Source organism: Lipophrys pholis (assembly GCF_963383615.2).
Source record: "Lipophrys pholis genome assembly, chromosome: 8".
Lineage (NCBI taxonomy): Eukaryota > Metazoa > Chordata > Actinopteri > Blenniiformes > Blenniidae > Lipophrys > Lipophrys pholis.
The window spans coordinates 14,893,197-14,920,625 of NC_137630.1; the positions used below are offsets into that span (position 1 = coordinate 14,893,197).

Genomic DNA, 27,429 nt, shown 5'->3' on the forward strand with positions numbered 1-27,429 from the left:
CATGGTATAATACGAAAACATCACTGACTTACATAATATTTAGTTTTTTTTAACTTCACATTTTCTTGATCTAGATGATGATGCAACACTGAAAGTATCTCCACTCAGTAATTTACTCATTTTAATCTGTTAAAATGAAAGCACCCCCCCCCCCCCCCCCCCCCCCCCCCCCCCCCACACACACACACACACACACACACACACACACACACACACACACACTTTTCCTTTCAGTGTCAATAAAAAGGGTAAATGAGGGGAAATATTTGGTTAACATGACCTTTGAATTAAGCTTCTGTCATTTATCAGGTCAGGCAGGTCAGGGTGGATAAAATTAGCAACCCTGTTGAGGCGGTGTTATCATGAAGCGCCAAATAATTCATGAATGTGAAGGCAAACCCCTGTGCGAGGGGGAAAAGACAAGCCTTGTGGCCTGATTCGCTACAGGAGCTGCAGTCTAAAATAGATTTTTTCGAAAAGCAAAATTTAATAATAATCACTTTCTGTTTTAGAGGATTTAATTAATTTTCTGCTGTCCCCCCTTCAATTGGATTTTCACATTAACGATTGAAACAAATCAGTTTTAAAATTCAGTCACTCAATAAAATCACGATGATCGAAAATTTAATGCCGCAAAAATTAAAAGCGAAAGGTTTGCTGCCACTCATTTCTCCTCACATAATCGCACAAAGACAAAATATAGTGCTTGGAAATCTCTGCCTCATATTGTGAATGCAGCCTGTCCTCCACCACCCTCAAATCATCTCATCCCAGCTGTCATCTTCCTCACATCCACCCAGTGAACACAAGCAATTTGCAGTGATCAGTGTGCCTCCGCCAATATAAGCCAACTTACCACGACACATCTCCCACACAACTACCTCCACCCAATAATGGCAGCCTTTCCGCAAACTTGGAGATGTCTGCCAGCGATGCCACCGGTAATCACCGTCAGTCAGCAGGGTATCACCTGCACCAGGTAATGAGTCAGAACTAACCCCGATCCCACCGGACCCCGCCAGAGCCGAGCTCTGAGAGGATGGACGGGGAGGAGGCGGCGATGCAGGGAGGACGAAAACAAAAGATGGCCTCTGGAAATGAGAGGTTAACGAGATGAGATTGCGCTGACCTTTGCTAATGCAGGTGGGAGGTGAGCGGGGGAAAGTGATTGATGGTAAAAAGGTGAGCAGCTGTTACAAGGGAGAAATAATGAAGAGTTGGGATTTTCCAGCACTCCTGTAATTTCAGACCAAATGTTTCCGAACACAGGCTGGCCTTTACAATTGTATTATATTTGGCTTAAAAGGAAAAACACTGCCGCATGCACTGTATTTGATGTATTTGTCACTCTCAAGTCATTCATTTCGATTCGACTGAGAGGAGTTTAAACAGGGCTGCACAACACTGGATGTTTTCCCAATATGCTGATATTTCCCACCTCCTTTAGCCGATATCGTTACACACACATATGTTTTACACCTAACGACGAGTTCTTTTTACAGTAAATTAACATATTTCTATGCCTACTCATATTGCGATGGCCCACTGACAGTTGCAGACATAAATAACTGTGTTTTCAGACATTTACTGGAGAAAAAAGTAAACTGCTGCAACCTGATTAATGTAAAACATGCCATATTTATTCAATCGTTTGAAGCATCATTTTAATCTCATATAGAAATAGTGTTTATTGGTCAACACCAACATGATTTATTTAAACATTTAACATTAAAACCTGCATTCCAACATTAAATGACTTCAATGGTCAGATAGTGAAGTGACAAGCAGAATAAAATAACTATGATCACGTGGGAACATGAATAAGAAAATGATGATGTGAAATTATGAATGAACTTTTTTTTTTACATACAAATCTTAGTTTAGGGAATGCAAGTTTGACCTCTGTGATGAACTGTCACAGTGTTTGCTTACTGTCATTTCACACATTGTGACTGAGAGAAAGTCTAATAAGAGGTCAGGTGACTGCAGCTTCCGCCACATCTTGCGTGTTGATGATCTTTTGATAACCTGTTAAATATTCATAACCAAGTCTTAACTGCTTCACAGGGGACCGTTTATCGTCTGACAGATGGGGCTGTCCAATCAAGTCCCGCCTTCATAAAAAGGGAACTTATTATCACCTCACACTCACGCCACTTAAGTCTGATCAATTCAAATTGCCAGAAGACCTTGTGGTTGTTTTTCTTAGTTGTTGTTTTTTTTTCAAATAAGCATGAGGAATCATTTAAACATTGAGTGCAAAATCTGTCCACATACATCCGAGATGTGTGTCAGGGGGCCTGCCAAGTTCGATATGTGTGTACTTCACATGAGCCAAGACTGCAGGCCCTCTCACAGCAGACAACACGGGCTGGCCTTGATTAAAATCAAGCCTCACAGTGGCGCCTGGGTGTGCATATATGCATGTATCTGTAACTGTGGCAGAGTGTCTTAGCAGGCTACCGGTTACCTCCTCTAAACTCGGGCCTCAGACATAAACAATAACATAGTTGCCGGGCTAGTTTATAGCCTGTCAAAAGCAGCCAATAAAATGCTGTTCGACCACACTGGAAATCAAAAACCCGAATCCTAATGGCCACTCGCAAAGCGGCAGTAAATAATCTGGGTGGTAGTGTTGGTTAAATATGTGGGATAAGAGCAGGATTTTTTATCCAAAATCTCCTCCCAGGAAGGCTTTCAGATTGATGCAATTAGTAAAAAAATAAATAAAAGGGACTTTGAGGGAGCGAGAGAGAGAGAGAGAGAGAGAGAGAGAGAGAGAGAGAGAGAGAGAGAGAGAGAGAGAGAGAGTCCTTGGCTCCTTCTTCCTCACCTCCGCACAGCTGGCCAATCACAGCGTTAAGTGGGTGTGAATGTCGGACTGTCGCGTTGGAAAGTTACAGAAACAGTCAGACAGACATCCCTAGTCTGAAGTAGGCACGGTATCAGAGGGGAGAGTTGAGGGGGGGCTGCAGGTATCCAAAGCTATTCAACCATCCGACAACCGCTACCGACAGAATATTAAATCTTCTCCAGTGGCAGCTTTTCCCTTAAAGGCTGCAAGGACGACACAGTATCTCCTTCTAATTGCTGGCAAATGTAATCATCAGCCTTAATTCTACATAATTTGTCCCCATTGTTTGAAATTTGTTAATACTGGAGCGTTCAGGCATTGCTTGAATGCACCAGAGATGATAGCGATGTATTTGTTTCCTGCTGTTTTATCTCTCGCGTGACAGAAGAAAGCTTCTATCAAAGCACATCAGCTTTCCCCACAGGTTCAGAAATTATTTTGTGGCGTTTGACCCTGAGGGGTTTTGAAGTGCTGCGAACATTATTGATAGTCTGCTGCAAGACAAAATTCAATTCGCAAGCTAAATAATCAGTGCATATGAATACAACGCTCAACAGCGAGCGAGTGCGCTTTCAATCAATCTGCACTTTCGATGGCGTTTCTACACCCCTGAAAAGGAGGAGATGATAACTCCAAGTCTCGCTAGACGGGGTCAATCCGACTTGCTTGTGGAGCCAAAATAAATTCTTCCTGTAGGAAGCACCGACTGAATTGCTCTATTCGACTGTTTATGCACAAAAAGCGAAACATTTTTTTAATCAATGATTCATGTTTAGTTTTTTTTTTTTTTAAACACACAGGAAATGCGCACAATCACAATTTAATTACATAAAAGGTGCTTGTCCAAGTCATCGACCATTAAAACACAATAAACGTGCTCTACTAAGAAACCCTGAGAACATAATTAGCTACAAAACTCTGAATATCTGGCAGGAAATGTGAGCTTGAGCAGTGTACTGCAGATCCAGCGTACATGTCGTTAGCTGGTTACCACCTCCTCAGTCTGTTAAGGGTGCAGCAGACACCTTCTGTACCAAATGAGAGTCTGGACCGGTGACTGAATCATCCAGATTATGTCAGAATAGAGCGAACACAGGACATATAAAAATAATTTGAATGGTCGTTTCAATTTGTCGCTTGAAGATGAGAAAAAAAAAAAAAAAGGGAAGAAGGAAGGAAGGAAGGAGGAGGAGGAGTGGGAGAAAGTGTCGGTGGTCAGGTGTTGTCCTGTCCTTGTGCACAAAGCAAAAAAAAAAATAAAAAAAAAACCCTGCAAAAAAACAGTTTTGAAGCCAGGAGAAGAAGAGGTCTTACTGGTGTGTAGCCGTGTACGCTGCCGCCGCTGCTGACAGCCGTGCTCAGGTTGTTAAGGTTGACGGACGCCAAGCTCTGCTCCGAGAGGCTGTTGCTCAGGCTGCCACCCAAACTCCCAGGACTTTCGCTGCCTTCTGCTTCGGGGTTATATAGCGCTACCTGCACGCACGCACATACACACTCGTGTTCGCATGACAGTACAGACAGTTTCACCCAAGGTCAGCATTTCAAAGCGATGCAGCATGTAAGCTTGTTCAAAGGCAGATGTACTTTATCTTGCCTCCTGGTTATGCTGTTACTCTCTAATCCCTCCATTCATATCCAGGAAGGTGCCTGTGCACCATCAACCCATGAGTCAACTCGTGATGAAATATGTCTATGGGAATTAGAGAGTCTCAGTAATTTGCGATGTTTATTCCTTGACTTGTTGATTCTGATTAAACGTCTTGACCGACAGAGCGACTGCTAACTTAAAGAAAAAAAGGGGGCTCAAGCGCCGGCGAAGTCTGGAGTCTCGCTCCGGAGGAGCGGCACTATTTATTGTCTTGTGGAAGGAAGATCACAAGGCATTTAAAAGCAATGCCTCAGGATTATGTTGAATCGTGTTTCGCTTGTTTTATTTGACTGTCAGGACTTGTGAAGTAGCGTGCCAGCGTTACCTCCAGGCAACATTTAATTGTATAGACAAATGTGAAAATATCGCCTTCGGGTGAGACAACAGCACAGGCTCTCTGGGGCAGTGCTCTACCCCGTAGACATCTTGTAGTAGGGAAAAAAAATGTAAGTATTTTTGACTAGCAGGATGGAGATAATCCTTTTGGTGGATCTGGTAACATCAACAGAACGAGGCACTTTTGTACTTCATGGTGTAACAGTGTACGCGGTGCAAAGGAAAAGCAGCACTGATAATTATACATCATCATATTTCTGATATATTACAATGCCTGAATTTTTTTGTTGAGCATAACAATCTTCCTCAAGCTACTTAAGATCGGAAAGATGTGCTACTTTAATTTCCTGGAGAGAAATTATAGGGCTATCTCTTTCAAAAGCAGCAATGTGCTCGGGTGCAAACAGAATATCAGTGAGCAAATGTGTTATAGAAGAGGCTGTGACGCACTGCTGTGCCTGCAGGACGCCACCTGTCTGGATGTGGGCGGATATCATTGACGTTGGCATCAGCATCCTTATCATCAAGGTCTTCCTCTCCCCGCTCTGAATCATTGTTTCAAAATGTATGGGGACGTCTGAGCCGCGTCGAGCATTAGTCTTTCCCGGAGTAGCGCGGGAAAAGTGAGCGCAAGCCGACGTGTTTTCAGGTCAAACAGATCAATCCGTTTTCTGCGTTTCCACGGGCCTGGTGTGTTTTCCTTCCACTTACTTCATCCGATAAATTAAATGAATTCATTGTGGGAATAGGCGTCCCCCTGAACCCCGGATGTTTCCAGCTGCTGCACCACCCTGACACACACTTTAAAACACACTGTTTTGCACAGTCGTCCAATCGTGTCGATGAAAGCGGTGTTGTAACCGTGATATCATCCCTTTTTGTATTATGGTAGAAAATGGGACGATACCGTGTCTGATTAATAGGAAATCAATGCAAGGTAATTATATTGTTTAAATCGAGCATTTTTAGAAGTGATTGTGATTAAAGTAGCCACAGTGCACAGCATAAACCTCAATGCCAGAGATCACCCCCATGACTGACAGCATGGTTACAATACAATTCATATGAATTAATTCTGGACAAATGAAAATCAAAAAACATTTTCTTTGACGAGAATAAATCCTGAAATGTACTTTGGTCACTGGCACCTTCTGGCTAATATTTGGCTCGTGAACCTCCGGCAGTGAATGAATGTCTATAAACATCTTTTATATCCATGGAGATGCCTCATGCAGGAGTCTTTTATGTAGGGGCAGATTTCAGCTCTCTCTAAAGATTGGATTGGGGTCAGGACTCATTGCTCGCCAGTATAAGAGCTGATCTCTTCCTTTTCAATCATTCCGGTTCTTTTGCATTAATTTGTGAATATTAAAAAAAAAAGAAAAATATTGGGAGACAGCAATAACCAGCCAGCACTGTTTTAGATGCGAGTGAAAACGCAGCAACTCTGGTCTTTTTTTAAACTCATTTTCAGTTAGCAAATTTGTCGTATTTTAGAAGACGAATCAGTTACTAAAACTTTGCGAGGAAATATAAACCTCCTTTTCTAATGTAAAAATGTTTGAAGGCAGGATCCTGGACAGGTAGAAAGTACAATATGAGGACACACAAAATAAAATAGAAAATCACTCACACATACAGGCAATTTAGAGTGAACAATTAACTCCTGATGCACTGTGGGAGGAAACCAGAGTAGTCAGAGAAATCAGAGGTCTCAGTCCACGTTTGACCTCTGACCCCCCCCCCCAATAAAGACAATCACACCCAGTTTAGCCTTTTAAGACTGCGTGTGGTTGTGTTTGTGTCGGGGGAAAGTGACTTCTGATTGGGCAGCTTTTAGTCAGAAACATCCAACATCCGGTCAGCATTATTTATAGCTGTCACAAAGTTCAGCACATTCCTCTCAGCAGCGAGGACAAATGACTACATCTTTATGACTAATTCACTTGTCAAACACATCATCGCACTTCATTGAGAAATTAAAATTCATTAGAGATAAGAGTCCAAGCCGCATCAAATTGAAGTTTTCATCATATTTAAAAGCAGTTTGTGTAATTTTTCTGATCCCTGAAGGGTGATAAGAGTGAGGACGCAGGAAGTAAACAGAAATCAACCCCTCACTGCTCAGAAATCCAGCAGACTAACATGTTAACAGTTATCCTGAAAAAGTCCCTGATTGATTTAGTCTGGTCATTAGCCAGTTAGATAATAGTACTGTAACAACCATATCAAAGGCTCGTGAACCCTCATGTGAGAGTGATCAACAGTGACAACAGGCTTTAACCACAATGGTTTAACATGTCTACGTGGCTCCATGTCAATTCTGGTTTATGCTGCAGTGTGTGTGGCCTGTCCCCCACAGCCAGCCGGCTCCCTGTTTTGAATTTCGTTGATTTGCCAGTTGGGAGGAAAGCACAAAATTAAATCTGACCAGGAATTGGTCAACCAATTCTGCTTGTTCTCAACTCGCCTGAATTATAAAACCTCCTGCATGACTTCACTGCAGTGTTTCTTTCTTTTCTTTTCAAGCTCAGAGTTACTACATGAAAGGTCAGGTTCACCTGCTGCAAAACCATTTTGGTTTTCCTCACCTTAGTAACTTGAACGCAAGCAGGTATGGAATTACTTTCCCACCTCTGACTATTACTAAAGCGAGTATTAAAAAAAAGAAGAAACTTAAAATATATGGCTGGGAAAAGTTTGGGGATTTCACCAGGTCCTGAACGTAATATCACTACATATATGGACTTCTGATTAAAAAAACAAAAAACATAACAAATCATTAATTGAAAATATGAAATATATTCATTATATTTAGTAACTCGAGGGGAGGGGTGCACTAAATAGCCGCACCTGCACCAAAACACCATATATTGGAAAAACACACTCTTATTGTATTTCAAATTTGACTTGAACAAACTCGTAAACCACAGGCGGGGGGGGGGGTCCCACCTTGTTGGTTACAGCGTTGATGGCGAGTGTGGGAGACGCCCCTCCTGACATGATGCAGTCCATCCTCAAAGACTCCGACTCCAGGCTGTAAGGAGTTGACGCCTGCAAAGGGACAGCAATAGAGAGGTGGGAGACTTTAGATCTTTGCAGACAAAAAGATAATGTTCATTTTTACTATTTTTATCATAACACCAACGTCTCTTCTGACGAAACGGCATTATTTGTGTCCGACTCCTTCGACCAATTGTTAACAGTTATATTTGCACATTTGCTTCCACTCAGCCACAAATAGCACCAAGTTTCTAAATCATTATGCAAATAATTTTCATTATAAACTACTTTCAGAATATAATTCGTTTGTACATTTACAGAGACCAAAATGTGGCTCATTTAGCTGCGGTTACCTTAAACACCCATGAATTATGATATGTGTATTCAAGCATGAAGCTTTTTTTATAGTCCCGCTTCGGTGTTGTTAATTTCAAGCTAATTCTTAAATTCTCTTAAAGTCCAATATCAGAAAATAAAATGTTTAACACTAATACCATCATACACTCCCAGAGACAAGTCAAATGCATTTCAGTTTCTATTCCATTCAATTATGTATTTATTAAAACCATTCATCTATTCCCATTGTGTGTTTTCATAAATCCCATGTACTGGGAACTCTCTACCTTGGGGGGGGGGGGGGAGCCATTGGTGGGAGGTCTGTCAGGCGGTCTGTCAGGATTGTTGATACCAGTGATGACAGCTGCATTAAATAACACAGAGCAGGAAGGTCTCCTTTGTCTCCGTACCCTTATAATTTTTTACACAGTCTGCACCTCGGCTCCACATCACCATGTGGTAAATAAGCAAGCCCGCTTCATTACCCCTCAGTTTGCATTTTTCAGGGACACTACTTTGATTTCCAAGTGCTTTATTATTTCTATAGCAACCAAATGAGGACTGTAAAATAAGACGTGCAGGGTGAGGACAGCGAAGAGATGAGATTCAGCTTAAAGACACATAAAATCAAATGTATGACCACTGTCCTGTAAGTCTGCCGTTGGAGGGACGACCCAGAGAAAACTACGTCAACGCTAAAACGAAGAATACTGTGTGAGCTGAGAGCGCTCAAGTTGTAAACTTAAGCAAAGAATATGTTTGCGGGTTTTACTCACTGAAACTTCATGAAATAATCTTGGTTGCACATTTTATCTGTTGTGCGCCAAAGACAAAATACCTTTTAGAAAAAAAATAAAATAAAATCCATCACAGTTTAGTGGAACCACAAATTTGCCCCCAAAAAACCGCAGTATTCCTCCAGAGCAAAGAATGTTTTCCATTTCTATTTTAGCTCCTAAAACCAGATATGTCTCATTATTGTTTGGTTCTTGTCTGACAAAGAGACATTAGTACTTATTCTGCTGAGATCCTTTACCATCTGTGGCTACATTAAAGGAGTTTTTACATCAATATAACTGTAGCTGTGACAATATGCTCGGGACAATGATTTCAATTAGAAAATTGGGGGTAGATGGATAAAAAGTGACACAAAAATGGGTTAAAAAACAATTTTTAAAAAAAGGGATACACTTCTTTTTCTTTTCCGTTCGAGGCTGAACATTGAAAGAACAATAACATCTTTGTGGAGCAAGTACATGACGGCTCTGCTGAGAGTCACCAGTTTAGTCATGAAGCTTTATACAATCAATTCATTCATATAGGTTTCATTTGTGTAACACCTTTAAGACAATATAGCGATCATATTGGATAAATAGATCAAGAAAAATTAAAGCAAACGAACACATAGAACTTTGCAAAGGTTTCAGGAAGTTATAAAGACATAAGACATAAGACACCCTGGTAAAATGCAGCTTCAATGCAAAGGATAGTCGCAAAATATAAACTATATTTTAATTCTCCCTTTGTTCTTTTCACTTTGCATTTTGCTACCTGAGACAAACTCGACCCCCTTCTTTTTGTTTCATTTTTTTTCCTACAGCCAAAACATTCAGGTTTTACTACAGTGCAAGATTTATTGCGAAGAATAATACTCTGCCAAACACTAATTTTACTCCTTTTTATGTAAACGAATAAGGAGTAAAGTAATGTTGGGATCACATTGGTCAGGTCAGCTTTGAAATTTGAAATTGCTCAAGTTTTGACAGTGTGTGCGAATCATTCTTAAATAATAACCGCATGTCTGGTCTCGTAATTTCTCAAACACTCGCCACCGATGCAAACATCCAGAGAGTTTTTACAGTGAAAGTGAGGAGGAAATGAAGTACGGCAAAAGTTATGAGGAAAATCTGAGCGCTGCGAGTTCAGAATTCCTGGGTGAGCCTCCTGAATCGCCACATGCAACCTGAGCTCAAACTATGTGAACTCGTCATTTAACCGGCTGGACCCTTAAATAGGCGGGAAAGTGGACACATCGCTCGCACTTGATAAGATGAATCAAGGCGCCCCTCATGCATTATTCACACATGTGAAATTTATTCAGCAACAGTTCATTTTCTGCCGTCCTCAGAAAGATCTAACGTGCAGTTAACTGAGTGTGATGATATGGGGTAAATATTCAAAGATCGATGATGAGCTAAATTGACGCCAGCCAAATGGAAAAAATTAAAATTAAAAATTAAAAATGAGGAAGATATTTTTTTCCTCCTTGTCTGACTCCTTTCAGGGTTCAAGACAGCTTGCCTGCCTTCCCAAACTGCTTACAGTAAGAGGATTGGTTGGTAACAATGCAATCTTTAATTTATGATAAACTCCCAGCGAAACGGGTTGTCGGCTCCCTGGTGGAGGCACTTAAAAAGAAGACAACGGCGAGGTGAAGAGAGGACTGGGGAAGGCTTGTGGAAGGAGAAGAGGAGGGAAGAATAGGTTGCCAGATAATTGAGTGGTGACAGAAAGACAGGCAGGCAGGCAGACAGACAGATGGGGAGGCAGGCTGGAAATGAAAGCGAGTGATTATGCTGAGGGCACTGCAGAAGCAGGTAGTAAACTAAATGTACACAGCCTGTCTACACATTTATACAACAATGCATTAACGTGGCTGACGTTCAGCCTCGCTGCCAACTTTAAGTCTTTTGACGGTGTAACCTAGGTGCAACACAACCCCAATGAAAACAAGTAAGTCACATTTAGCCCGCCTTTTATTTTTTTTTCCCAGGCGGTAATGCCGCCATAAATCTTAGCACTTAAAATCTCCCCCGTTTTTCCTTAGCCCATGTGACAGCCCACAGTTTGTCTGCCAGCGGTGCAAGTGAGGCGTAAGAAAAGGGGTCGAAGGGCCCATCCATGTAAGACGAGATGACAAGGCTCTGAATTAATTAATGTTTGTAATAAAAAAAATAAAAAATCGTTGGTGAAGAAAATATGTCTAACGGCAGCCCCAGGGCCTTCTGTGGTAATTAACTGGAACACAAGCCTTGAATACTCGCCCTCCTCTCTCCTCTCCATCTCACTCCTCGTACTTCTTTCTCCCCCCCCCCAACCTCCTTGCAGCTTGACTTTTTCCTCCATGCGCTCCGTACCTTGATGTCTTCTTTTCATTTCTGCCTACTTTCTTTCGCACTTTTTCGATTCTCTCCCCCCCTCCTCCACTACCCTCCAACCCTCTCTGTCTCTTTTACCTCAATCCTTCCTCCAATGAGTAACAGTGATTGTGCACTTTGCCGCTCCACGCCTGCCTGAGTTCCCCAGAGAGGAGAAGACGAAAGCGGCAACACGGGAGGGAGAGGAGGGAGAGACGGAGGAAATCGTGGCAGACAAACACAAAGATAATGATCAAGATACACACAGTGACAGAGGCACTGGATGAGAAACAAACCCAGATGACCACGATAAAAGAGTGCAGGTTTTCTTTAATGCAACGACTTAGGATCGGTACATTCAGGAAAATCTCACTGGGTCAGCTCCTCAAGGCAACAATATGTGCTACAATTTCTTTTAAAAAGGACGTCGGATTGTTGTGGTTAAAGCAACCAAACTACAATATTAGACACAAAACTAATTGAACAGAAAATCTATCAAACTATTTAGATCAAGAATGTGAATTTAAATGGGGTTCGGTAGCCACATACCAGCCAAATGGATCCGTGAGTATGTGACATAACATAGAAATGACAACAGCTTCTAAAATGTGTCCTTTGCAAAGAGGGGCATTTAAATTATAAAAAAAATTCAACATTCACTCAGGAACTTTTTACAAAATCAGAAAGGAAAAAGAAAAGATCTCGGGTCCCTGTGTTGTGTTATCGCTGCTGCTCCTACTAAAACAGTGTGATCCCCAGTGAATAAATTAGACAGAGTAGTTACTTTGACTGAAAAGATAAAGTTAATCTTTTCTCTGTCAAGTTTACAAGCTACAAGGTCATAGTGGGCCAGAAGGGACCCTCTCGTATGCCATATGATAAACGCCAGTGATTTAGATGATGATCTTTATAGGAGGTCTGATTGTGGGGTTTTTAGCACAAGTATTCTAATTACACGTTTCCTGTGTGAATAATTTTTATATTTTGCAAATAATTTTTAGTATTGTACTCAAGACAGATCAACATTTTTCAAGATTAAAAAAGAAATGGAGGACGAGGCAACAAATCAATGAACCGAGAAGAAAATGATCAACGGAATAATTGATGATGGAAACAATGAGTCTCACAATGTCCCCGAAACCAGAAGATGTCAGGAATAGTGACATTATGTCTACTGAACGGTGATGTCAATGACACAGAGCAGGAGGGACATATTTCGGCAGCAAGTGTTGATGATGTCTTTAAAACTCACGTTGAGAGCAAGAAAAATGGCCAAGAAAACAGCGATTTGTTTGACGATTGGGTCAGAGTATCAACAAAACAACAGCTCTTTTGGGTTGTTCTCGGTCTGTGAGGGGAACAAAATGGACAAAACCAACAGAACTCGAAAAACCAGTGGCAAGCTGACAGGCAGCCACTTTTTGATGAGTTTGGAGAGTGAACACTGCCCCGTGTGGTCCAACCCAACCCGACTGGAGAATTATTGTGGTTCAAACTGCTGAAAAGTTAATATTGCTTCTGACAGAAAGGAGTTAGAACACAGTGTATCACCGTGTGGAGCTGCAGCTCTGTCAGGATGCCCATTCCATACCTCTTCCTATACCAACGAATGCTGCTACAATGGCAACATGGGCATCAGCATTGGATCACAGCCTGATGCAATTGGGTGGCCAGGTCTGTGTGTATCATACTTTTTCAATCTTTTAAAGGCTGTCTGCATCAAACGGGAGACATGCACGGTATGAGGCAGGTCGTCTTAATGTCATGGCTGATCAGGGCATATGTAGACACTTACAACTTAAGTTTGATTCCAAATATTTCTATTTTAATACATTTTGGTATGTTTTTGTAGTAAATTGTTTTTTTTTAAATTTAATTACATTTTTATTTATTCCTGTTTATATTAAGCATTGGTCACAACATATTAAGTTTAATGGAGTGAAAATCGGAGGAATTGGAATCACGTCACTGAGCTGCACACAGAATCAGAAAGAGAGTTTCACCGTTAAGCCGACACGAGATATATAGGTGCACTAATCAGCTGCCGAGGAAACCGGCGCCTAAAAGTATGACATAGTATAGTCGGAGATAGTTGGAGCCAAAACAACAGTGATGAAGGCAGACGGAGGTGATACAAGACCCGCGATACATCACGGAGCTCGCGCTGCTCTGCTTTTGTATTCAGATCCTCGGGTTAATGACTGAACACCAGCCGCATTCTGCCGAGCTGATGCAGGGTTACATATATTTATAGCCTCGGCTGCTGTCAATCAATTTTCCAAAACCAATTTTCATTCCTACTAGTGTGTTCTCACATCAATCCTGTAGCTTGTTCCCGCTGTTTCTGTGGCATCTTGAAAATTGCAAAAGCCGGAGCCTGTGGTTAACATGGATGACTATAAACTCATACCGGTGTTTAATTGTTACGATCTGCTTTGGTTTGTTGTGATAATGGCACACATGGAGCTGATTGGGAAATCACGAGGCACCGACTTTTTTTTCCCCCCCCTAATTTGTCCCGTAGGAAAATTAGTTAATATCAGTCAAACAGAGCACAGCGAGGAGAAGTCTGACACTTTAACCTTGCTGGAGAAAAAATAAATAAATAAAAATATGGACATTTGTTGTTTTTGTAGCTTTAAAGTGCAAAAATAACACACAAAATGTTGGGTTTCCAATATGGTGGACAATTACTGCACTCTGCTAAATAGCGGCTCATGCTGGGTTTCCTGTGTCGAAAAAGTGTTTGCACCGTGTGTCCACAGCAGCTTCGGCCCCTCTGTGTGTCTGTACGCGAGACATTCAGGCACAGCACACAATCAGGGCAGTTATGACCTCGAACCGAGAAAATAAGATGTCAAATTTTAAGAAAAAAACCCCCAAAAAACAAAACACTTCAGGCTGCTTCAAATGGTGCCGGAAAATGCGTCAGCAGTGCTTTCTGTGCAAACTTCATCATTTCATCACTTGCTTTGGAGTTTGTTCCAGTTCAAAGTTTGGTGGCGCCGACCACATGTTGAAGTGTCTTCGGGGAGAAACAATGAACCCCAGATTTCTCCAGTGGAGTGGAGGTCTGTCACCTCTAAAGCAGCCATTGGTTTTTTTTCTGTGTGAATGGATGAATGTGACCAACAGTTTAAAGCAGTAAAAAAAAAAAAAAAAAAGGTGCGATACAGTTTTTTTTTTAACCCCAATAACTTAAAATATGAGCGTCGTAAAAACTAATTGATTTAAAGAAAATAACATATATTTCTCATTTACATGTATTGGATTATGATTCATACAAGTTAGTATATGCATTATATTAACCACATTAAAATTAAATACATTTGTTTTTACAGGCTGATTTCTATCTGGTTGCTGATAGTTCATAAAGTTTTGACTATTGTCCCAAAAATGTAGTAATTTTGTGACTTTCCATGTCGCTGCATTACTTGGCCTTCAGATTTCAGAATAAATACAGTTTTTAGTGTTCGCATGCTACGATGCTAAACAAGGAAATCCTCATGGAGCCATCGACACTGCCGACTGCTCAGAGTTATCACGCCAGTCTGCTCAGACGTTTCTGCTCCATCTGAGATGTTCTAACCAGCTTTTCTAGTTCTTTTGCTCCAGAGTCATCTGAGGCGTTTTGAAACATCTCATTCTGTGATATTTAGCCGTGAATGATGTAAGATACTTCATCTGTTAGAATCGATTCACATTCATGAGTCGATTTGTCTTCAGTCTCTTCCTCATTTTGCACATTTATGCACAAAAACAAAGTTCTGGTATGTGCAGGAAAAAAACAAACTACGGATGAGGTACTCACTCGTTCTCCAGAGCGCGGCCTCTTCTTGGGCCTGCTGGGGACTGTGTCTTCTTTCGGATTGGTGTCTATGGCCCAGTAGGAACCCTGAAAGGTGATCAGAAGACATGCTTCAGTCCCGTTTGACAGACGCTGCACTGTTAATGCATTTCCCCACCGATCGAGATTGCACTGAGGGTTGGAGTAGAGTGGAACCTTTAAATTATTTTACTTAGCAGTGCAGAAAGTCTACAAATCATCGCTTCAATTAACAAAAGAAGCATCACAGGGGAGACAACCGATAGCGTTTCATTGCCAGGAAAAGATTCTAAAAATGTTACCGATGAATACAAACCTTCACCATATGCATAAATAATAGAAGAAATGACAATCATTCACGCATTAATACGAAAAAAGTAGTGTATTTATGTTTTTTTTGTCGTTGCAGGTGGTTAATGTGTAAGTTGTGAATTTTATTGTTATTCAGTGCTTCAGCAGCAATTATCTGGTATGATATTCAAACTTTTAATTAATTTCCTATCTTCTCTCATAACTGGAGCAAACCATGATGCCGGTCCTACAAGTTACATGAAATATATAATTTACGGCAGCAGCAACACTAACACACAGATACATATTTCAGGAGGCGATAAGGAGCTCTGGAGCATGCCTGGCAAGTAAATAATAAAATGATCTTCATCGATCAATATAGTAAAGAAACAGCCAGCCATAGGCCATGCAACTGAAAATAGTAAAAAGTAAAACAGGCAACAAGTGAATAACCCCCAAAACCCCATTGAGTTATTGATAAGCAACAACTGCTTATTAAGTCTGCATATAAATACTACATCTGACGTCACACTAAGAAAAGACTTTGTGAGGACAATATTGCTTTGTTCAGGAACAATTAAAAGATCTACAGAAAACATTGTCAACTTAACTACAAAATCGGATTTAAATAAACTCCACTACTTCAAAGGTTCTCAAAGACTTCTCACCTCTAAACACAAAATAATGCCGTAAACCTTTGATGCGTGTCCGCAGCTCCACGACTAATAAAAGGCAGAACAAGACAAGAACTAAAGTCTGCTTGAACTTTTGTCCTATGAGTTGTCCTTGAAAGGCTGCTCGAGCAAATCTGTTGCCAGAGCTGAAATAAAATCGCAAATGTATTTAAAAAGAATACCAAACATTTTATTATGTGTTTATTGGCAGACACCAGCAAAACAGGTCCTGACCTCTGCTGCGAAACAGGAAAGCTTTGACTGACTTTTTAAAGGCTGCTGAGAAGTCGAACTCATTCAATTAGATTTATATCTGAATATCTACTGAAGTCAATATACTGCATGTGTTTTCTATTTTATCCGCGGAACACATCAGATGCTGTCGGTACCATTGTAACACACATGTAGGATAAACGATCTCTTCTTATGAAATCTACACTCACATTCCTTATGAATGGCTGAACCATCCAACGCTCCATCATTTCTTCTTTGCTTTGCCTCAGAAATGGTTCATAACCTGAACACTGCTCACTGAATGACAGCCAAACAAGATGACATAAATGAAATAAACCGCATAACAAGTATACCATAATGAAGACCTTTAATAGATTACCGTGAGGCAAACAACGGACGTGTTATGAGTTTTCAGTGAAGTCGGCTATTCTGAAGGTGCTTCAGAAAATATCTATAGAAGTGAAAGCGGGATATTTTCATGGTTCATGTCACATCTGGCCATGCATGTCTAGATTTATATAAGCGGCAGTGTGTTTTTTTTAAAGTCAAGAAATAGAGATACTTTGGGGAAAGTAAAAGCACTGATTCAACTTCCTTGCTTTTGCTATACTGTTGTTGTAATGCTATTTTTCTCACCAGCTAGATTATTAGTATAAACCCTGCTTATCATCAACTGGTATCACTGCCTTGAGTCACAAACTAAATTATTTTCCTAATTAATAAAAAGTGGTAATAAAATACTATAAATGTTTTGGGTTTCTTTGGGCAAGTCTGGGCATTTAATCATTATAGAAGTAACTTCATCAAAATGTCCAGTCGTCAACCTTCGGTGTCAATAACTGTTACCATCCTCATCCTCAATCTTCATTTGCACATGAGATATGTGAAGAGTACAAAGTACAGATAGTTGCCCACTAAAAGTAAAAAGTCTAGAAAAAACAACGACTGAAGTACAGTAATTAGGTAGAACTATTTAGCTTTGCGCCACGTCTGCCCTTATATAATAAAACCCATGTTCATGAAGAGGGAAAATGTGAAGTAGCCGGATCCGCTGCTTCTGATAAAAACAAATGTTTCTGTTCTTTATCCGGTTCCGTATCAAATCAGATTTCTCGAAGGTTTCGTTTTCCTATGGTGAAGGCTTCTGCTTCTGTTCCCCAGAAAATCCACTGAAATCCTTTTGATACACAGTGTTAAAACACAGCGGTCTCCAAAATAAACACATACAATGAGAGAGGAGGAAATCAATTGCTTTTAGGTCCTTGATTTCCTCCCGGTCTGATTTTTTCCCCCCCACTTTCATTTTTTCCTCGCTCCTCCCAAGGAGGTCCAAAGCTGCAGACTGAATTGAAGAGGTTCATCTGGGCCACACATACACGGCGCTCATCTCTCAACATCGCGCTCTCCACCACCACCACCACCACCACCACCCCCCGTATTCTTGCCTCCTCTCCTCCCCCTGTCTCTCAGTCCCACATCACTGAACAGTACACAGCCAATTAACGTTAGCACATGCATGATTTAGCTTCTCCCCTCTCTCTGTGGCTTCAAACAGAGCATGTACATTCAACTTCTCCGCACACAGATGACCTCCCCCCCCACGCTGAGGTATCGACCACTTCGATCCGTGGTGTGAATTAAGGTGCTGGTCAGGTCCAAGTCAGGCTAATCAGGGGGGAGCCGCTCTCTCTTTGTGTCTTTGCAGACTATAGGCTTCCACTCAAGCCCAAGGATTTTGTTTGAATTATTTAAACCTTCTTCCCCCCCTAATTCATTTTTCAATGGCTCCAAAATCCCTGCAGCCTGGAGAAAATCCACCCCCCCCCCCCCCCCTCCACCACTTCCCCCCCAAACAAAATGAGGGTTTTTTTTTGTTTGTTTTTGTTTTTTTCAAGAGCTCAATGAAAAGTTTGGGCTTGTCAGTTTTCGTAAAAGTGGTGGACGATCTCTCACGCTCACCCTGTGATGAGTTCAAATGCAGACAGCCGAGCTTATGTGTAAAGAATTTGCACGAGGACAAGCACCACTGATCCACTCTCATTAAATCCGATTCCCGGATCCTTCGATTTGGCACAGACGGACAAAGACTTGGCAAATTGTTGTTACCAAACTGCTGAAAGTGGACGTGGCAGCCGTGCTTCCTAACAGCAGCAGCGAAACACATCTAAAGCTTCCTCCCATTCTGTCCGAGAGTGAAGGAGAGAGAGAGCGACGCTCTCTCTCACACACAACACACACACACACACACACACACACACACACACACACACACACACACACACACACACACACACACACACACACACACACACACACACACACACACACACACACACACACACACACACACACTCACACACTCACACACACACACAGGGAAATGCGCCCTAATAAAGCATAACAGAAGCGTGAAAGGCCTTGCATCTGAAGGAGTGTACCTACATATACTTATTATTCATTACTCCCTGTACCACATTATTACTTGGCAGAATCAATATCGTTGGGAGCCACAGAAAACAAGAGAAAGCGGCATTAGGCATTCAGCACAGCCGGTTATGGAGTTACAAATTGCTTTTAAGTGCAGACACTCTCTGCATGTGTGTGTCTGTGTGTATGTGTGAGACAAAAGGAGCCGTGTGCGTGCGTCTTCAGATGCACTTATGGAATTGTGTGCAAACATGTGGCGCCGGCGCACCTGAACACGTGAAGAGTCAACCTCGGCCCTGTTTTGCGAGCCCGCTGAAATCTTACATTTTCCATTGTGCGTCGCACAGTAATTCAAGCTGAGCCTTTCAGTCGTATTATATTGTTCAGGAAATACTTACTTTTCCAGGGTCGTCTTTGGAGCGAGGCACTTTGAGAAAACACTTGTTCAAGGACAGGTTGTGTCGTATAGAATTCTGCAGGGGGAGAAAGACAGAGGCGAGAAGGGAAGGAAAAGGTAGGAGAAAAGAAGAAACAGGGCAAAACAGTTAGAGAGGGAGAATTAACACTCCATCGACTTCTATAAGCAAATATATAGAAATAAATCACTTTAGAATCAAATCTGCCCGTGTCGTTTCCAATCTTATGGCGTCAACTCCAACCGCGGCTCTTTGAAAGCCTCCTTTGCATATCTCGCAAAAAAGTCAAAAGACTGGGAACAAACACAAACCCAGTCGGTGACCTTGCCACATCGTGGATGCCCCCAGAGAAAGTTTATCTGCGCTCTCATGTGAACGAAGCCGCCGACTCAAGACATAAAACACAAATCCACCAGTGATGAAGGGAGTTCAGAGTTGCTCCAAGAGCAAGAACGTGAAGTCAATTCTAAAAAAAAAAAATTGGATTTCATGAAAAATTCTGAAGACGTACTGTGTTCGTGATGATATTTAACAGTATAGGAGCTTTTTATGTGTTACTCTATAAGACTTAAGAGGTCAAACAGACAAAAGGCTCAGTAACCCAAGAGTAGGAGTGGACAGTAAGGACTTATTAGTTTTGATAATATTTCCTTCAACACATATATTGAGATCATATGTTCCAACCAATTTTGTTTTATTCTGCTGTGAATCCCATATATCTTAATTAAATTCTTTTGAAATTTGTGCCCCAATTCTAGCATATTTCTTCATGTTCATTCTGTGATTTATGAAAGTCCAAAAACATGCATTTTGAAGCAATGATGCTAAAACGGGCGGCCCGTACCTGTGGATGTGATGTGTACTGTGTCTCTGTTGACCTTCACCAAAACTATTCAACATTTACTCTAAAACATTAAGATTTAAAAGTAGTTTTTGCTCAAACTTCAGCCGTTCTGACGTTCTATAAGCAAAGGCTGACGTTCAGCCGTCAGTCCTTATTTTTCGTTTTTCATCCTTTTGCTCATATTGCTAAAATTCTTATATACAGGACACTTGAAAATGTCCTTCAACACCTTCTGAATAGATGCACAGATGAAGCGGTCGCTGCAGCTGGTGCCAAACATACTCCCAGCAAACGATTTAGTCTGTATCTGGTGCTACACTGAAAAAAAAAAAAGAAGTTATATCCTGACTTCATCCTCATTTTGGTAGTTTCAATAATATTCAAAGGAGCCATTTTCAGCCAACTATCACAATGCACATTGACAAGATTTATTATTGATATACTGTGCTACTGAAAGGTCTTTAAAGACCCCCAAAATAATACAAATAAAATAATACAAATATAACAAATAATGATAAAAACAAATGCCTGAAGAGTGTGTGTGTGTGTGTGTGTGTGTGTGTGTGTGTGTAGCAGGCTGTATTTAAGAAACATTGCTAAAATGGCTTAAATGGTTAAAAGGAAGAACAATGATCAAAAAATATATATATTCTGGGCTGTAAAAGGAAAAAACAACCACATTTTTAAAAGGCATTTTTTTTTTTTTTTAAACAAATGTTTCAATCAGGTGTTACAGGAAGAGAAGCTTTTCTGAAGCACAGTGGAGAAAACCACTGAACTCCCTTTAATTAATAATAAATTCTATGAGAAGGAAACCTGCATTGGAAAGAGCTAAAAGAAGTCGCCAAATATGGTCACTTGTCTGATGAAGTAAATCGTTTTTATTGTTCGACAAGTCAAATCGCATTGTTGTGAGCAATGGGAGCTGGCACAGCCTTACGCTGTGAGTGAAATGAAGCAGACGCAGACGGCTGTATTTCTAAGTGCTGGAGTGCATCAGTTTTGACAGATGAACCTGAAATGAGAGGCCGAAATGCATTTACAGAGAGGTAAGCCAGAGAGATCCTGGCACATCTGGGGTGTCCCAGTCTGAGGTGCTCAGGGTTTGTTTTGGTTTTTTTTCTTGTTGTTTTTTTTTTAAATATATAAAGAAGCTACAACTAAGATTCTACATTTGGGATAATCAAATTGGCATTATTTTAATCAGATGCCATTCAATCTGAGCTGCACCAAGCAGGAGCTGTACAATTTGTAACACCTATTGTTTGTGTGTGCGCTCTGAGAGAGGGAGAGAGAGAGAGAGAGAGAGAGAGAGAGAGAGAGAGAGAGAGAGAGAGAGAGAAAGAGAGAGAGAGAGAGAGAGAGAGAGAGAGAGAGAGAGAGAGAGAAAGAGAAAGAGAGAGCGAGCACGCTAACCTGACATGAACCTGCTCTCCCTTCAGGCTCCACTTCTCCACTCATCTGCTGCTGCTAATTAATACCACTGGGGAGGAGGAGGGGAGGAGGCAGAGGGATGGGAGGAATTTCTCTTCTCCTTTCTCTTCTCCGGGGTTCTTATGCTCAGCGCTTGCTTTGTTTCTCTTACAGAAAATACCTTCTCTCTCTACCCCCCCCCCCCCGCACACTTTAACAGCCCAGTCAACCTCTGCCTCGGCCTCGCTCCTCCTGGAGAAATGCCCCGGCGGTCTCCAGCTGATCTCCTAAGCGGATCACTGGCTGACGGTGGCCGTCCATCAAGGAAACATGTGGCGGTCGGGTGTTGAAAAAGCCAGAGAGGGCCCAGCACCAGCTCGCCACACAACGGCAACCATCTGTTCCAGAAACTTTCCTGCGGATCGTGGCGGTGGATCATTAACACAGAGTCCCGGCTACAGCAGCGGCCAGCCCACCCAACTTCGCTAACCTCTCCCTTCTGTTTATTTATTTACGCACTACTTTTTTTTATCGCCCAAGCAGTTTTCGCACAGCTGAGCGCTATTTGCAATGCCTGCACAACGCTTGTGTATGTATTTCAGACTTTGCACAAATGTGTCCTCTTGACGGGTCCAGGGGTGTGTGCCAAAAAAGTTTGCCGACATTCAAATCTAATATCCGCCAAACTTTGTTCGAATCATTTAAGTTTGCAAGTAAATCCTTTTCCCACGGTTTGGCCCTTTTCCAGTGAATCGAGAGCAATAATTTGGAAGAAACTGGGAGTTGAGGAGTAGTGTTAGTAGTGTTTCTACCTTTCTGCCTATAGATTGCCCCCGTCTCCCCGGGGCATTTCTGCAGCTATTGTGAATGATTGTGTGTTGTGTTTCTTTGCGTACGCCCCAAGATGGACCAGCGACCTGTTAGCTGGAATTAGCTCGAGCGCCACGCCAAATCTGAATTATGAGGAATGAGGCGGTGTAAATCTACAGAAACAATAGAAAAAACTTCTATATCACATTACCTGAACGCTGCATGTTTGTGTCTCTGATATTAAAGAATTGACATGGATGATTTGATGTTGACAGCAATGGCGTTGGACCGGTGAATTCCTTCCACGCTGCAGGACTGAGCCTGAACACCCAAGAACGAGTAGCTCGCACAATGGTTAGCGCCCTTAAGTCGGCGAGCTTATCGCTGGATGGATTGTATGCTCTTTATGTGTTTGCGAGTGTAAGCTCCAGCCCCTCGTGACCCGAGTCGGGATAAAAAGGAATATAGGAGACGTGTTGGATGGTTCCCTCGACATGAAATCACAGGCAAAGGCATTTTTGCTTCAATGGCAACAATAAGTTCTCCATAAATATTAAAGCTTTATTCTCCGACGTACATATGCCTGTCAATACTCCCTGCATAATTTTTGAATTTCAAAAAAAAAAAACCTATCTCAGTGAAATCACAGAATCTGCTGGGGACGCTGACCGTCATGAAAGCGGGATTCATCTATGAATGTGGAGCTGGACATAAAGTTGAACAAATCCAATTTGAATGATGAGCTGTTGTACATCATATACATGTAATTCATCCATCTTCTATACCAACTCCAGGGCGTTCTCAGCAGGTGAAGGCAGAATCAACCTTCTGAGACGGCCACACACAAACTCACATCTGAGGGCAAACTAGAGTAACCGATTAACCTTGTGGCGTTTTATTGAGCTTGTTTGGGGTTGGAATGAAATCCACACACTCACAGGAGAACATGCAAACTCCACAAAGGTTCTCAACCTAAACAAGTGATACAAACCCAGGACTTTCTTGCTGTGAAGCGATTATGCAGACCACAACAGTCTTGTGCATTCCTATATTTTAATAGGAATGCACAACGTAGGCATTTGAAAACGCAATGCAATATGCTTGTATTTATGAGGCAAATTTAATAATGGTAAACCAATAAAAACCTTGATGGCCTGAGAAGATATAAGACTGAAATAGGAACTTTGCGGCTTAATAGATGACGAGTCAAACGCTTCATGGAAATAAGGAGATTTGTGCCAAACAGGAGGGTCAACCCACTAAAAAACCTCCACCATGGCCACTAATTCCACACAATGTCAAATTCTATTGTTACATTGAGGAGATTCATGTCATCACATCACATTGCGCATGTTTATGTTATGCATCAGTTTGTGTCTCGATACGTAAAATACAGCATATTTCAAGGATTATGTTCTCATTGATAAACCAAATGAACTGTTGAATGGAAGGGCCATACTTTTGAATTCACAGTGTGGTTTATATTCATCACTGAATAAAAGGACCGTTTCATTTACAAACCTTTATACATCAGTACGAATGCACATGCGCACCGGTCAATGGTAAACAAAAATTCACCGACAGAATTCAGGAAATAAAGGAGAAAGCAAAGAAGAGAAGGATCTAGTAACAGGGGTGTATAATAGTGGAAGAGTGCGCGTGTATCCGTGTGCCTTCATAGCGAAGACGACCGTCCTTCCACACATAAAGCATTACGCCTGCTTAAGTATTATATCGTACGTGTGTATAGAAATGCATTCTTCCATACAGATAACAGAAACAGCAGTGTTCCGCTGTATGGGGATAGCCATCGTCGATAAATGTAGTGATTAGCAGTGCTGTGAAGTGAGATAAGGAAATTCACTGGGGCGTCCTCCTTCCACCCTCTCCTCTCCTCTCCTCTCCTCTCCTCTCCTCTCTGATTAATGAGCTTTTCAGGCCGTCCCGTGACCGTGCCCACTCCGACCCGGTATCTGATGGACCACCCAGGCCAAAGCTTCATGTGAGAGTGCTTGAGTGAAATACAGGAAGGACAATGGACCAGACCACTAGTTGAGTCCTGACAGCCTTGGCACGAACAAAGCCAAACCAAGGAACATATACAGTTGAGTTAATTGGCGCTCAGCCTCGTGCTTGCTGAAATTGTTGCTTCAAGGTAAACAAGCAAACATGTTTTTCGTAAACTATAAATTTTGCTGTGAGCAGATTGTAATATATAACCCAAGTTTTCTATGACTTGATTACAGAATTATTGATTACAGGGGGTAAATCAATTTATTTGCCACCCCTGTGACTAAGCCATTTATTGTCTTCGAAGGCATTTACCCAAACTCAGCCATGATAAAATACAATAAGAAATATTGCTTCAAAACTTTCTACAATTGCAATACTGTGGCAGTATATATTTGTGACCAAACGTTTAACCATAAATTCAAATATACTATATTTGAATTTGTTTTCACATTTCAGCTGATCTCTTCTAAATTTAGCCCGTCAACTAATGTTTGATTTGGCAAAAGATTTACACCAAATGGATTCTTATGGGATTCGAACAAGCAAGCCTCCCATCAAAGGCCACCCTGTCACTTTTCTAACCTCTTGGCCGTCACTGCCTCCACAAATAAAATAACATAGTCGCAAAAAAAAAGAAGAAAAAAAAAAGGAGCATCTAGTTCTTGGGATAGCAAACCTCAGCATGACCATGGATTTGTTAAACTCTAAATAAGCTTTGAGGTCATTTCAACTGATAATAGGTTCAGATGATCATAATCCAGAATATCATGGAGGGACCACATCTGGTCCACAGAACACCAGTTGACCATCTCTGGTCTCAGTAAAAACACGGTCACTGGATCGGCCATTGTTGTTGTGATGTGATGTTTCTACAAAAAGTGAGTGATTGGCTTGTTTGCAGAGGTACAGCTTCAAAAAAAACCTTTTCACCTGGATTGGCGTGTAAAAAGAAACGCAAGGACCCGGGATTTGGCTCACCGTAGTGTTTGATATGACAAATTATAAATGTTGTATTGTAGAAATGCCTCAGATCATGAACGCTACCTTGGAGATTGTCAGGTCATGATTGGGGCGACAGGCAATCAGCCTGAATTTGCATCCACACCTGAAGTCAGAACATTCATAGACTCCGCAAGTAACTCCCACCTCACATGGCTGGAACTGGAATTTCTGACAAAATACAACTCATGTATCTGAACAGAATTGAAAAAGACACACACAAAATGTTTCCGGACATAATGTCATCATTCATAAGTGAGTCTGATTACAGTTTAAATGTGATTCTGACAGCCGATAAGATTGCACCTCCCTAAAGTCATTCAACAACTTACAGTAGTGGTACACTAGCTGTCATGCCTCGTGATTTTTCCCAGGAGAAATATTAAAAGTGAAGTTCTGTCACAGAAAAAAGGAGGTCAAACAACATTTTCTTTGCAAACGCATCATTACATATAAAGAAATAGTGAATGTATGCACATTATATATATATATATACATATACATATATATATATAATGTGCATACATTCACTATTTCTTTATATGTAATGATGCGTTTGCAAAGAAAATGTTGTTTGACCTCCTTTTATATATATATATATATATATATATATATATATATATATATATATATATATATATTTACAAGCCAGAGACAATATAAGTGACTACTGCTGTTTGAGTGTGGAAAGCAGCATGACGGCCCCGATGAGGTGAGTTATCCAAGTATGGAGGACTTCTTCACAAAATGCAATGTGATATAGTGTGGAACGTGACAAAAAGCCAAGGCTTTGGAAACAAACTTTTGGGGTGTACACCTCCTGCATGCAGGAGAAAGTGGGATGTAATTTTGAAAGAAAAGACGGTTGAAAAGGTCATGTGCAATGTGTGTGTGTGTGTGTGTGTGTGTGTGTTCACATACAGATACGCCAAGGAAACAGATCACATGGCAAAGAGTAAAGTTACGTAAGTGGTAGGTTTGGAAGATGTGGGTCATGGCAACAGAGTTACAACAAAGTACTAATAGTGACTCCATAAGATGGCATTTCTCCTAAACTGAAATCAACCATCTTGAACATGTGCAGTTCAGGTTAACTATGAATGGGATGGGTTCAATGCAGCGAAGCATCAAACTGGGCTTTCTTCTCTTTTCAGCAAGGCACACCCAAGCCTCAACTTGAACCTAAAGTATTCTCTGGGTGAGGTGAGAGTTAAGCCCGCTACTCTGCCATGCTGCCCTGCAATTGCTTCACGTTTTACAACAAGTATTCGCAGCATCCCCATTATTTGTCTTCAGAAACAATATAAGGATACACAGGTGGAGTGCTCCACTGCTTCAGCAGGAGTTCAACACCATTTTCAGTCCAACGGTTTAGAAACAAAATCTTTTTAATTAAGGTTTGAAGCCACCAGAAGTTTACAAATTGCTTTTCTGAAGAAAATCAAACTAAGTGGGCCTTTGGGTATTGGAGATGATTTATATTTGGAGATGGGAAACAGGCAAGCCATGAATTTTCACATTTTTGTATAAATGAATATTCAGTACCATACCTTGTGAGTCTCTCCTAAACAATGTAACAAATCAACCCGAATGCAGGTCCCAGTGAAACCTCTCCTCGACGGTGTGTCTGCAGGGACACCGAGGTCAAAGGGCAAAAAGGTTCGCTACCCAGGGATTTAGCTTATGGACCGCTATATGCACGCACAAGTGCACACCCACACAGCAGCGTTCTGGAGAGCCTTTCCCATGCCCTTCAGGATGAATGCGTCGTGGTAGTCCTTGTGCGCCCACAGACGGAACAAGGGATAGAGCAACGGAGAGGAATAAGCGAGGGAGGAGGAAGGAAGCTATAGCAGGAGGGGATATTTGGAGAGAAGAGTGACAGAAGAGATTTTATTAACTTTCAGCTGAACTCATACAGTGCATAAAAAGAGGGTAAAACGTGGTGAGGTTTGAAGCTAAGGCGGAGGAGACGGATTTGGGAGGAGGGAGAGGGTGCAGGAGGCACAAAGAAATAAAGCGCCGTAGCCGGCTGCAAGAGGGAGTGTGGGGGTACACGCGCACACGGACAGGTGTCTTAGATGTAAAAGTCTCCTGGGTTCTAAGCATCATTGAGACGCCTTATTATATCCTGATGGTGCCGGAGTGACAGACGCTCCGTGAGTATG

The 27,429-nt window shown here is 41.5% G+C and overlaps 1 protein-coding gene across 1 annotated transcript in view; it reads right to left on the reverse strand.

Moving 5' to 3' along the window:
• The window catches only part of LOC308112719 (forkhead box protein J3-like), a 66,201-nt gene that overhangs the window by 16,460 nt on the left and 22,312 nt on the right, over positions 1-27,429 (reverse strand). Inside the window, exons 5-8 of the mRNA XM_080468450.1 lie at positions 19,165-19,239; positions 15,126-15,209; positions 7,791-7,892; positions 4,169-4,327 (exon numbers count right to left, since the gene is read on the reverse strand). Of these exons, the coding sequence (XP_080324576.1) occupies positions 4,169-4,327; positions 7,791-7,892; positions 15,126-15,209; positions 19,165-19,239 (420 nt within the window). The remainder of the gene's footprint in view (positions 1-4,168; positions 4,328-7,790; positions 7,893-15,125; positions 15,210-19,164; positions 19,240-27,429) is intronic.